The following is a 13,091-nucleotide window of genomic DNA, read 5'->3' as shown; positions in this document are numbered from 1 at the left end:
CCAGTTTTAACGATCATTTTTCACAAATCAGTAATACAACCTAGCAGACTCTCATACAGGCACGGAACCATTCGGAGGTCTGAGTTGGCGAATGAACCGACCATCAACATGAAAATAAGTCCACGTACATATCATCACTTCACTCAACAATACAAGTGAGTTGGACACCATCTTTACCTAAAATTTTAAGGTATTAAGTTTATGGATCCTCACATTTAGAAAGTGTCAAACCTCCACGTTTTCAATCAATATGAGACTTAACTCACTTCACTCAACAATCCCCTCTCACATGTGAGTCATTCAGTTTTATTATGCTCCCAAATCAAACAAAATCTTTTCATCCAAACACTTGTACCGCCATTGCAGCATGACATGCTGCTTGACCATATTTTTCAAGAAGACTTTCAATACAAAGAGCTGGTTGAACGCTTCGTCGAACCACCTCTATAGTTTGTGTATAATCCTTTGGTTTTCAGAGATAGGGAGTCTGGTAATTCAGAGTTCGGCCACGAGGTAAGTAGACATTGACTAATAATTACTCTCATCAGAAACCGAACACAGATTCTCCTAAACAACAATTTATCCTATAATAGCTCATTCTCCGAAAGTTTTTTTTTTTTTGTTTTTAACACCAGTATCCGGCCTACTAGACTGTCTAATCTGATTCGAGAGTCAGTTCTGACATCAAGTTATTTCATCTCCCTCCTGATTGTAGTTACGGGAATCGAACGGTGATCATCATCTCTAACAAATCTAGCTCCAAGCACCAATGACTACCAAACCAACTAAGGATTGGTGAAATTGAATTTGTTTTGTTTCATATGTATTTTACTTATTTGAATTAGAGAATTTATTTATTTATTTATTTATTCTTTAGTAAAAAAGAACATACAAATGGCAAGTCAATGAGTCGAAATAGCTGACGCGTCTGGAAGACGGCAATTTGTTTCGTTGAAATTTCTTCTTGAGTCATAGACGCCTCATTTTACTCTTCCTTCAATTCTCCACCTATAAATACCATTTTATTTTCCCAACTTCATATTCAAACACTTATACTTTTTCTCATACCCCTTAATTTTAAGATTTTCTCATTTTGTAGCTACTTTTTCCCCAGAAATTGAAAAAATGAATACAGTGAGATATTTCGTGTTCCCAATTCTAAGTATTTTGTTGATGGCAATATCTCAAATGGGTCATGCTCAATCTCCAGCACCAGCTCCTACCAGTGATGCTCACAATCTTGATCAAGGAATTGCTTATTTTCTTATGTTGATGGCCCTGGTGATTACATACATGCTTCATTGATTATTTTTGTAATATGAAATTCTAGAACTTTTTTGTATATGTAATTATTATTGATGAAATTTAATTATATTTTTTGATACATTGATTGAAGTTTCATGGTGAATCTACTTTTCAACTTTGCATTTTTTTCTAGACGCGTGAGTGAGATTTTTTTTATAGAAAACGTGTGAATCCTCCTTAGCTTAAACTTCACAAGACAGCTCATAAAAAAATTCTTAGCTTAAAACTTTGGTATTTATGTCATTTTTATTTATTCGGTTGGAAAGGGGTTTGATAATTTAGAGTTCGACTGCGTGGTAAGTAAATTATATGATTAAAAATTATTTTCATTAGAAATCAAACTTGAGTTTTCCCGAACGATTCGTCTTAAGAGGAACTTATTAACCTCTTGAACTTAATGTCATAATTATATTTGTGTCATGTTCTAGACTAGTTCTAGACTAGGACGGATGCAGAAAATTTTAATATGGAAGCATCATATATATAAATATTTTACATTAAATGATTTTCTCATTTTTAAGATCATTAAAAGTACACAATTAATCTTTAAAATCAATGTAGGTTGAGTCTAGCGGAAGAGGCTAAACTCTCACAATTTAATGTACAAAAGTTCAAATATCAACTTGAAGTGGTGTCTTAAGCACCACTAAGTACTCTAAGAACCATCTCGAAGCACAAATTTATAGGTTCAGTGCAAAATTGAAAAAAATATTTCAATTTCTTATTAGAATTTATCATTTGAATCTATAAATAGGGGTCTTGGGAAGAGTTATAACTTGGAATCATGTCATCCAAGTGTAAGAGAGTCGAAGTGTGGGTATTTGTGGTCACTTGGGTCAAGATTGGTTGCCGTAGATATTTGACGCAACAAAAGACCTCGACAATTGATTTGAGATTGAATGGTCGGAATTTGTTACGACCTCCTTCTTTTACAGCAGGAAATCCAAATCAGATCACTTGTATGAGACATTCTCTTATAGCGAGTGTGTTGTCATTTCTTATAACTCAAGTGAGATTATTTGAGTTTGTACGGTGATACATGGTTTCTTATAGTGAGTGTGGTTTTGAGTACAATTCGATTGGCTCCAATTTTCGATATCAAATACAACATGTTAAAGGACACGACACTAAATGCCCTATGGAAAAGTTCGAGAGCATTTAAGCATCAATGTCGCTAACAAATCGTCTTTGCCTGAAGTTTTTGTCACAAATATGTATTAAGGTCAATTGGTTTGAAATAGAGATTATCCAAGAATTTCTGCCAAGTAATATATAAAGTGTCTAAAACTGAAGCATCAAAAGTTTATTGATCATTATTAGCTTAAAAATTACATTGTTTATGATTCCAAAGAAATTAGTTGATCCTGATGATTTATATATCTCTATAGTTTCTACAAGTAGCTATAGATGAAAGTTTTTCAAAGCCATGGAGAATTGTAAATAGGAGTTGCAACAGATTTAACTTGAAGATACTTGTGAAGTGCATCCAATCCATAATCTCTTCCAAATCCACTCATCTTATACCCTCCAAAAGGGCAATCAGTATCAAAGGCAAAGTAACAATTGATCCAAATGATGCCTGCACGAATTGACCTTGAGACAGTATTGGCAATGTCTAAATCTTTTGTCACAATCCCTGCTGCTAGGCCATATTTGGTATTGTTTGCCTTCTTAATTGCTTCCTCAATTGTCCTACAATATTTAATTCAACATTTAGGTGCATTCACAAAAAAAAAAGTTAAAAAAGTGGGCCTCGATGTCATGGATTTAGACTATGAAACACTAACACAAACACATACCATATATCAGACACGATACTGACATTGATAATAATTTGAGATAGTGAAATATTTGAATGTAACCATGTAACCATATGGGTCGATGTCGTGTCAGTATTGGACACTGACACATGTTGGGCCCCAAACACACCTTCAATCAGAAGTATCAATGCTACATAGATTTAGATGTATCTACTCTCTACAACTTTAACTCCGATCGTATTTGAAGGCGATTCTACATGATATTAAGAATTTTGATGCCACTATGAACAGTAATTTAAATCAATATAAGTTGTACTTACTTGAACTTAGAAAGTACCATCACAGGTCCAAATATTTCATCTTGTGCTATTAGCATGTCATCCTATACAATATTTTTGAACAGAAAAAAAGACATTTAGTTCAATTTTTTAACTATGAAAAAGACAAATTGTTTCATGTCTCTTGGTAGATTTGAAATATACCTTAACATTGGTAAAAATAGTAGGCTCAATGTAGTATCCTTTGTTGCCTATTTTCTTACCCCCAGTTAATAGTGTAGCTCCTTCATTCTTTCCATGCTCAATATAGGAAAGAATTTTATCAAATTGTACCTTACTAGTCTGCAAAGAAAATATTGTGCAAATTAGAACTATGTTAGTAACAATTTCATTTTTCTATAAAAGGGACCCGGATTTCTTATAGTAAAGATATCAGACAGTTACACACGGTAATCAATCTCAACAATTAATTTGAGATCGGATGATTCAGATTACAAAGTCAGGAAGTTAATTTGAAACAATTGTGATCATTGATTTGAGATCAAATGATTGTTTTGTGTAATTTCGTGACATAGTTACAACAAGGAATCTGTTTACAATATTTGTGTATATTTAACTTATTCTTACTTGTGGTCCTTGTTGAACTTTAGGATGAAAAGGGTCACCAACTACCCAATTTTTTGCCTTTTCCACCACTTTCTTCTCAAATTCATCATAAATTCCTTCTTGGACAAAAACTCTTGAAAATGCAACACATATTTCTCCCTGAAAATTACAGAGTTACTTGCTTAAGTTACAAGTTTTCATTCTTTTTTTATTGTACAAAATTTTCCTTGAAGGAAATTATACCTTATTGTGTAGGATACCAAATAGAGCAAGATCAACAGCTTTATCAACATCAGCATCATCAAAAACTAAGACAGGTGATTTTCCTCCTAATTCAAGCGATACCGGCTTCAAATTGCTCATTGCCGCAGCCTGCATCACTCGACGGCCTGTTTCGGTTGAACCTGTAAAACTTACCTATAAAACAAGTAAAAAAAGTTGTAGTTGTCAATATTGCCTGGTTTGCATGAAATGTAATGTGTCTTTGACTTCATTGGTATAAAATATTTTTGAAGCCAAATTACTGCATCAATGTCCATATGTGAAGATATTGCAGCTCCAGCAGTTGAACCAAATCCTGGTAGTACATTGATCACTCCATCTGGAATACCAGCCTAGATGAAAAGGAGAAACAAGAAAATCTTATTTAGCTTATGAAAAAAAGTGATTTTTTTTGTAAATATTGTTAAAAAAAATTTAGATCAATCAAACATTTCCAAATATATTTTCATCATGCATATCATGCATTGGTGATGATAACAAACTAGAGATAAATATCACTCATAATTACCGGTAAGTGGACAGGTCGCTCGAGCAAAGCCAATATTTAAATACAAGTTATACTCTGTAAACTCTATTTTTTTTAAAGCAAAAGGAGCAGATGTAACCATCTGCATATCCCATATAGATTAAAATAAAATAAAGAGTTACAAAATACCGGTGGATATAAAGTCTGACCCACTAAACTAAAAAAAGAAAAAAAACCAACCAAAGGGTTTTACAAGTCAACCCAAAAGGTACAAAAACAAAATGCAAATTCCCACATTACCGGTACAATCTAGCGGACCCACCCAGAATCCGAAACCAAATTGCAAGAAAATAGTTATGAACATACGAACACAAGTAATAACAAGAGACAAATCCATACGAACTCGAACCTTTGAAAATGACAATGAGACTGATCGCAAACACGATATAGACCACAAACCAACGACTCGTTGTGACAAACCAACGACTCTGTAAAATCTAATCATGATTAATAGAAAGGTAATGTATCTTAGATATCAAAGATTAAGATCCCCTGCAGTCATAGAATCATACATTTTCCACAATAACACAATTTGGATTATTAGATTAAGATTTGACTATTCACGTTCTAACTTTGAAAATCAGATTTAGGTGAATGTTCTAACTTTGACTTTTCATGTACCGAACCCTGATTGCGTATCAAAACGAATTGTGAACCGTGTGACTATGTCTCACACGCTCACGTTACCAAATGAATTAAGAAACTATGCTAGACAATTTTTCTTTAACCTTACCTCCTTAGCAAGATGAGCATAAAACAAAGCAGAGAGAGGTGTTTGTTCAGCAGGTTTAAGAACCATAGTACAACCAGCAGCCAAAGAAGGAGCAACCTTAGCAAAGAACATAACACTAGGAACATTCCAAGGTATAATGTGTCCAACAACACCAATAGGTTCCATCAATGTATACAAATGAAGATTCCTAGATGTTTTGAACACTTCTCCATGAATTTTATCAGCAGCACCAGCATAGTAACGTAGGATATTGGCTGATTCAGGTACATCAACTGTCTTACACCAACTATATAGCTTTCCTCCATCAATTGTATCTAATGCTGCTAGTTCTTCTATGTTTTTTTCAATTAGTCCTGCCCATTTCATCATAATCTTTGCTCTTTCCTGTCAAATATTTCATGAAAATATCAAATTTAAATAAACCAACGATTTAGTCTTTAAACTATCACTCTATTACCAGTTTAGTCCATAAACTATTAAAATTAAATAAAAGGTCTCTAAACTATTTTCTCTTCCAACTATCGAGTCCATAAACTAATAAATCAACTAAAAAATCCTTAAAATATTCTCTCATCTCTTAAACAGTTAAACTATTGAAATCAACTAAAATTTCAATAAATTATTTATCTATCTAACTATTTAGTAGACCGATTAAAAATGGTTTTAAGTTGACCATTAGTCCATAAAGGCATAAACAATGAAAATATATTAATTTAGTCCATAAACTGCCATGAAAAAACCAACCCATTTGTCCCCACACATTCATTTTTTTGTTGTAAAATTTGTACTATTTTATATCAAGGTATTGGTACTATTATTATTAAGAAAAATACTATTATTACTTTTATTTATATATATTTTTTAATATGTGTGCAATGGTCATAGAAAAATACTTATATGGCCACAAACATTTAGTCTCATATGAAAATACATATTGTTTAATTATTTCATAAATACACATTACTTAATTATTTTTTTTTATCTACCTTTTATCAATCATGTGTGTAACTAAATTAAGTGACCAATTTTTTTGGAACAAACATATAAATTCCCTAAGCAACACTTACCTAGACACAACACCAAATGTCATATATCGAGTGCACACATATAAATTCAAAAAATTTAAAAAAAAGATTTTTAAAATTTTTTCTCCATTTGTATGTATGCCCAAATCAATTTTATTTGTTCTAGTAAGACTGTCTAGAATACTTATGTTTGGGATGAATGAAGTATAATATATAACATTAAAAAAAGGTGAAGATTTAAACTTACAGCACCAGGCATACGTGGCCATGGACCAAAATCAAATGCTTCACGAGCAGCTTTAACAGCAATATCAACGTCTTCTTTTGTAGCTTCTGCTATTTTTGTGATCACTTCCTCTGTTCTTGGATCAACGGTCTCAAACGTTTTTCCTATAAGTTCAACAATTCAATTTAAATTTCGCTACCAAAAAAGTCATTTTTTTTCTTAGAGGAAATCAATTTAAATTTGTTAACAAAAAAGTTAATTTGAATAGATACTCATTTTAGTGTCAAACGTGGAACCTTATTTATTTAATTATATTATTATTTGTCGTAGTCTTTTTTTATTTTTAAGGAAATTTGTCAAGTAGTTTAGTGGCTAGAAATTTCATCTTAAATGTGAATAAATGGAGTGTCTGAGATTCGAACCCCAGCTCCTACACGTATAGTGCAATATTTCTACCAATTGAGCTAAGTTCATGGAGACTAGTTATATTCCACTTTAAGTTGAAAAATTCGAAATTGGAATTTTACGTCAATTAATAATATTTTTATTAGTTACCAACTGAGTTATATTTACGAAAGTAAAATTTTTCTTTTTTTCTTACAGAAAAAGTAAAATTTTTCTAATAGTGTGTAGTGTGTGTGTTCATATAATATGTAATGCATAAAAAAAATCATCAAGGGCTATACAACTATATATTTATCATCGTAGGGTTATCAAGGAAAAAAGATTTCCTACAAGTACGACAGCACGCTGTAATATGTTGTACTTAATATCCGATCATACATCAACGACCGATATGGTTTTAACTAAAAGACAATTTTTAATTTAAATCGTCCGATCTCAGATCGACGATCGAAACTAAAAATAGAGTGAAACTGCGAGTATTTGCTCTAGCAACAAATCTTAATCCGTTATCAAGGAAGCCTCAATATGCTAAATTGACACTTTGAGATAAAACAACCACACAAATGAGAATAGGCAACACTAAGAATCTCTTTCCCGATCACTATGTATGTCCGCAATTCAACACCATGAATCTTCTCACTTCCCATCAAGTTAAATTGGACTCTAGGAACTCTGTACTATACTATCGAACAATGAGAGAAGACTCTCATTAGATTGAATCAAGACATTAGACAAAAAGCAACCACACAAGTGAGGATGTACGGTGCATCTTCCTCCAAAATCTTAAGACATAGAATTTTAAAACTTCTATTTATATGTCAAACTCAACTAGTTTATCTAATGTGAACTTTAACTCACATTGATATGTCTTAATACTTTGTAAGAACACTTAAAAGATTCAACAAAAAGCTATATGATAAGATATGACTGAACAATTATACAAAAATCTATTTTTACTTATAAAAAAAAATATTATTATCGTGTATAATCTTTAAAATCTTATTTATTTTATTTAGCTAGGCCTAGTAAACAATTCATAATGCACACTAAGGTATGAAACATTTAGTACTAGTGCAAAATAAAATTGAGGTAAATATTACACACACACACACACAAAAAAAATAAAAAAAAAATAAAAAAAAAAAAAGAAGAAGAAGAATCGAGGTAAATATTTAGGAAACCACTTGAAACCTGAAACTGAGTCCAGGAATTCTCCATTGATGAAAAGCTTTTTAAACTTTATAGTTGGAATTTTTACAAAGGATGAGTCTAAAATGAGATTTGCCATCTTTAATTCCCTACCTACTTTTCTCTATGTGATATGAAATATGTAAGTTTAAAGTAACTTGAGAAAATGAGTATGGTACATGAGTTATTTATATTCATGCATATTATTAAGTTTAAAGAATAATGTGGAAAATTATAGCCTCAAAAAAAGATTTAATTCCTTTTGGTCTCCCCTAATAACTTGGGGTTTATTCTTCTTCTCCAAATTTCTTATTTTCCACTTTGAGTGCCTCAGCAAAGTCAGAATTTGTGGGCAGTACAAAGAATATGATGCAAAACAAATCAAACATAAGAAATGTGTATAGAAATTGTGGTTCAAGGTGAGTCAATAATTAGCAATATTTTCTCTCTTTCAAAGGAAGACTATTATACAAATGAAACAGTGTCATTTTTGTATTTATCAACAAATAATACTACAATTTCGTCAAAAAAAAATAATAATAATAGTACAAAATTATATTTTCACGAACTAAAACCATAAAGACAATTACAAAGTGATACGTTATTATGAAGCTCTAACACACTAATTCCTGAATTGTTCATGATTATTATATAAAAAAAAGTTAACATAGAATATTTTAGTTTCTACATAACTCATTTTTTACAAACTTTTTTCATAACTCTAAAATCTTTAATGTTGTGTGTATAAATTTCATTCAACCAATACTATAATTTCAAAAATGTTTAAAAGTATACTATATTTTTGGCAAAAAGTACTACTATGAAAGAGTAAAAAATTCAGGGAAAAGAAAGTTGTGTCTCCTTATATCTATAACCATATTATTATTATATATTGAAAAAAAAATTACCGAACTAAATGAACGGATCCGGATTTGCTGCAGTAAAAGCAGCATGCAGTTCAATGTTATTTTAAATCTCAATCGTTGATTTTAGATAAGATAGTGCAGACTATAGATTACACAATATTAAAATCAACTATAAACGATCTCAAACATCTATTATAGATCGGACGGTTCAGAATAGTAATCCAAATCCCAAATGAACAAGGGTTGTTTGATGATTGAATTGAGGAGTCAAAGAGTGAAGTCATAATGAAATTAAAGATTCGATCTTCAATTATAATATAAAAACTAACAATTTGAAAACAAAACCCAAGTTATACAAAATTTAAAGATGGTAAATATTATGTTTGTGCATAAGATGGCATGTTATCTTGTTAATATTATTCCTTCAAAAAACAAATCTTGTTAATATTATATTGCTTACTAGTTTTATACAAAAAATAAATAAATTATTTATTAGTTTCTTTCAACCACACCAATAATTATAACAATAATAATAATTTTCCTTTCTTCAAAAATAATAATTAGTAATTTCATTCGCGCTTTTAAGATGTGGAATGATCAGTAAGATGATTATCTTTTGAAATAAGAGAATAGTATTTCAGCTCGTGATCAAGTTATGTTAAGGTGGGAGAAATTTCGTCAAAAATGGTTTAAATGTAACGTGGATGCAAATTTTCACATAGAAATGAGAATTGTTGTGTCAAAAATAGTAATGGAGAGTTTGTGATGGCTCAAACAACTTATTTTGTGACAATGTCAACCATATTGAAGACGAAGCGTATGCACTAGTTGAAGCAATTTGATGGCTACCAACATAGGATGGGAACATGTTGTCTTCAAAGGTGATTGACATTGCCACAAAATTTCAAGTTGTTTATGGCTACCAACATAGGATGGGAACATGTTGTCTTTAAAGGTGATTCACAAGTTTTGGTAGATTCCATTTATGTTAGGTCTACCGGTGTATATATAAAGTTCTATTATTTCTAGTATTTTTCTAATTTATTTTATATTCTAACTTTGAGGTCAAGTTTGTTAGAATATATCTACATTGGAAAATTTTACTTTTGAGTACTCAAGTAATTAAATCTATCACGTACACATTATTATTTACATTTTTCTTAATAATAATATTTAATAAACATTTAATTTCTCCATCTCAACACTTCAAATTTAAACATATCAAATGAGTTCCACTAATTAATAGCTTCATATCTTTTATCAATAACTCTATATGAATTGTTAAATTTCAATATTTTAATTGTGAAAATGTGTGGATCCTTGGAGGAAGAGGAGGGGGGAGCTTAGTAAAGTCCCTCCACCAATAGGTACTTTTTTCTTTGCTCCACAATGGGAGTATATGTTAGGTATAACAAGTCTTGCTAGGTAAGACTCTCTTTTTGTAAATGGTCTTAGACGACAAATAAATAGAGTCGTTTATACTCTTGTATGGTCAGTTTTTGCAATAGTCACTATATTATTGAGTTCGTTCCTCTTTGTTTTGAAATATTTTGATTATTAAAAATAGATTAGTACCAACAATAAATTGATCCAATGTATAATGATATTAGATCCCTTAAAAAGCATGTGGTTAGAGTTTCAATTTTTAATTCGTGCTTATGAAAATAATTTGGTTGAGAGAGTAGAACTAACTTTTTTTGCCCCACAAGTTTTCTTGAAAGAGATCAGTCATTGTTAGCAGCGCTAAAACTTCATACCAGTATCATGGAAATAAGAAAAAGATAGCTCAATTTTATTGTTAAGAAGTTTCACATTAGATGTGAGTTGGTTTGGACAAATGCTTATAAATAAGAGGCAATCATAAAATTACAAGTCAATTTTGTAGGATTGTGTTTGGTCCAACTCCCAATTCTAAGATTTATTTTGGTTAAAAAATGATAGGTTAAGCTGAAGGGCGGTGTCTATCGTGCCAAGTCCTTCAAGTCTTTCACGGTGCACAAGTTATAAATATTATTATAACAAATACGAATTTTACAAAATTGACTGTTGAATTGAAAGTTTATATCATACTTTTGTTAAAGAAAACAAAAATTATTATATATTGATGAGAGTAATTTATATGATGTTTTTAGTATTATTTTAGATTAGTTTTTAATAGTTTTAGTAGTAATTGAAGACCAAATGTAAGCAAAAACCTAAAGATGTAAAATTACTTGACCAAGAAGCAAGAAAAGTGAAAAATGCACAAAAAAAGGACAAAAAGGAAGAAAATCGCCTTATATCGTACTCACGATGATGTGGCCATCACAACACAGTGAATCTGTTTTATTTTCGAAGAAATCTTATATTTTCCAGCTATCGTACCACGATAAGATCTATCGTGCCTATGATGAGAAATTCCTGAAGCCATCATGGCTACGATGGAGCGCGAGAAAAAGCCCAAGTCTGACAAGAAAACTGTAAATAAAGCTCTCCTCCTTCACAATTACTCAATCCAAATTATTCAGAGAAGCTCAATAGTAGCAAGAGTTAGGAGAACTCTAAGGAGGAGGCAATGAGACCTAAGGAGCTCTTAAGGCATAGAGGTTATTCTTCATGCTTACTTTTTCTTATTGTTTTATTGTGTCTATGCGTAGCTAAGTGCCTTTAGGTTAGGTCGAGTAGATGAACTCTCTTATGATTGCTAGAGATTATATAATTTGGTTTGATAAAGATTATATTCAATTACTATTCAGTTATTATCTCTACTTATTTATGCTTTCATATATGAACGCACACATGGCAGTACTTAGGGTTGAAGTTGATCTCGTGACACCACTAAGACCCGAAACTAAATGAGATAATATAGCTAACCAAGATTTGGGATCATTAAATTTAGTAACTGAGGTTAGGGGTGATTATTAGGATTAAGAATCGCACATAGCTAAATTTTGCATGTTTACAGTTATTCAATCAAGGTAGGTTAACATGACAACTTGTTAAAGGTAGAAAATGTGACAAACAAGGGTTATCTTACCAGAGGTTGACAATAGCGTCTTCACTTGCAATATGATAAGCAATGCGAAATCTGAACTTATCTCTTACAAATTAATCCGCTAGATAATAAAGGAATAGTAAGCGGTATAACGCCAGTTATCAAGCAGGAATATGTGAGAGATTCGGAAGTACTTAACCACTCGTTCTCATCTAAAACTCACCACTTTATTTTAATTATCTTTTAATTGCTATTTATTATCTTGTCAAAACGCTTTCAAACAAACAAAGTGAATGCAAAACACTTTATTTATTGCATCAATTCTTAATCGAAACTAGTACCTTTGGCATGATCTATGTGGATACTAACTCATTCCACTTTGGAGTGTGAATTATTACTCCACGATAGACTGATCCACTTGCCAGGCTGCAGTCATATATGTTATTGAGACTCATTAAAATTAACGATTTAAGAGTTTTTATAGCATATATCGTCAATCTTAATTAGTCTTAATAACATATCAAATAATTTTCAATTTTAAAAAAAAATAAATATGAATGATCTATATGATATATAATCTTTCAATCCGATAGTCAATTTTGTAAAATTTGTATATAATATTGGAAAATGCTAACTAGTGCCCCTGGGGCACTAGTTAAGGAGCTAAATAAGGTATGAATGTATTGAAAATTGTGTAATCTACTTTTTATAAGTATAAAAAATGTTTTTTTCAATGAAAAAATTACTCCTTTTAATATCCTTAACTAGTGCCCCAAGGGGACTGATTAGCATGACCCTATAATATTATCATGATTTGTGGATGGTAAAGTTTAAACCTACCATTTAGTAGGCCATGGTATGCTTTCAATACGTCAGAATTTCTACCTAACACACATGATTTGTTGATGGTGTTTTGT

The 13,091-nt window shown here is 31.1% G+C and overlaps 1 protein-coding gene across 1 annotated transcript; it reads right to left on the bottom strand.

Annotated features, from left to right (window-relative positions):
- Positions 1-2,578: 2,578 nt before the first annotated feature.
- LOC123887463 (aldehyde dehydrogenase family 2 member C4-like) lies at positions 2,579-8,510 on the bottom strand. The gene is made up of 9 exons (XM_045936781.1): positions 8,338-8,510; positions 6,763-6,905; positions 5,491-5,874; positions 4,474-4,563; positions 4,193-4,366; positions 3,971-4,108; positions 3,548-3,685; positions 3,386-3,447; positions 2,579-2,997 (listed from the first exon to the last, which is right to left on the bottom strand). Exons 1-9 carry the CDS (start codon positions 8,432-8,434, stop codon positions 2,724-2,726), a joined length of 1,500 nt encoding a protein of 499 aa, XP_045792737.1. The 5' UTR covers positions 8,435-8,510; the 3' UTR covers positions 2,579-2,723.
- Between the last annotated feature and the right edge of the window lie 4,581 nt (positions 8,511-13,091).

The sequence above is a fragment of the Trifolium pratense genome, linkage group LG5 (assembly GCF_020283565.1).
Source record: "Trifolium pratense cultivar HEN17-A07 linkage group LG5, ARS_RC_1.1, whole genome shotgun sequence".
In the NCBI taxonomy this organism is placed as follows: domain Eukaryota; kingdom Viridiplantae; phylum Streptophyta; class Magnoliopsida; order Fabales; family Fabaceae; genus Trifolium; species Trifolium pratense.
The sequence above is the reverse complement of the archived record's forward strand: the minus strand, read 5'-3'. Positions and strand labels throughout refer to the sequence as shown.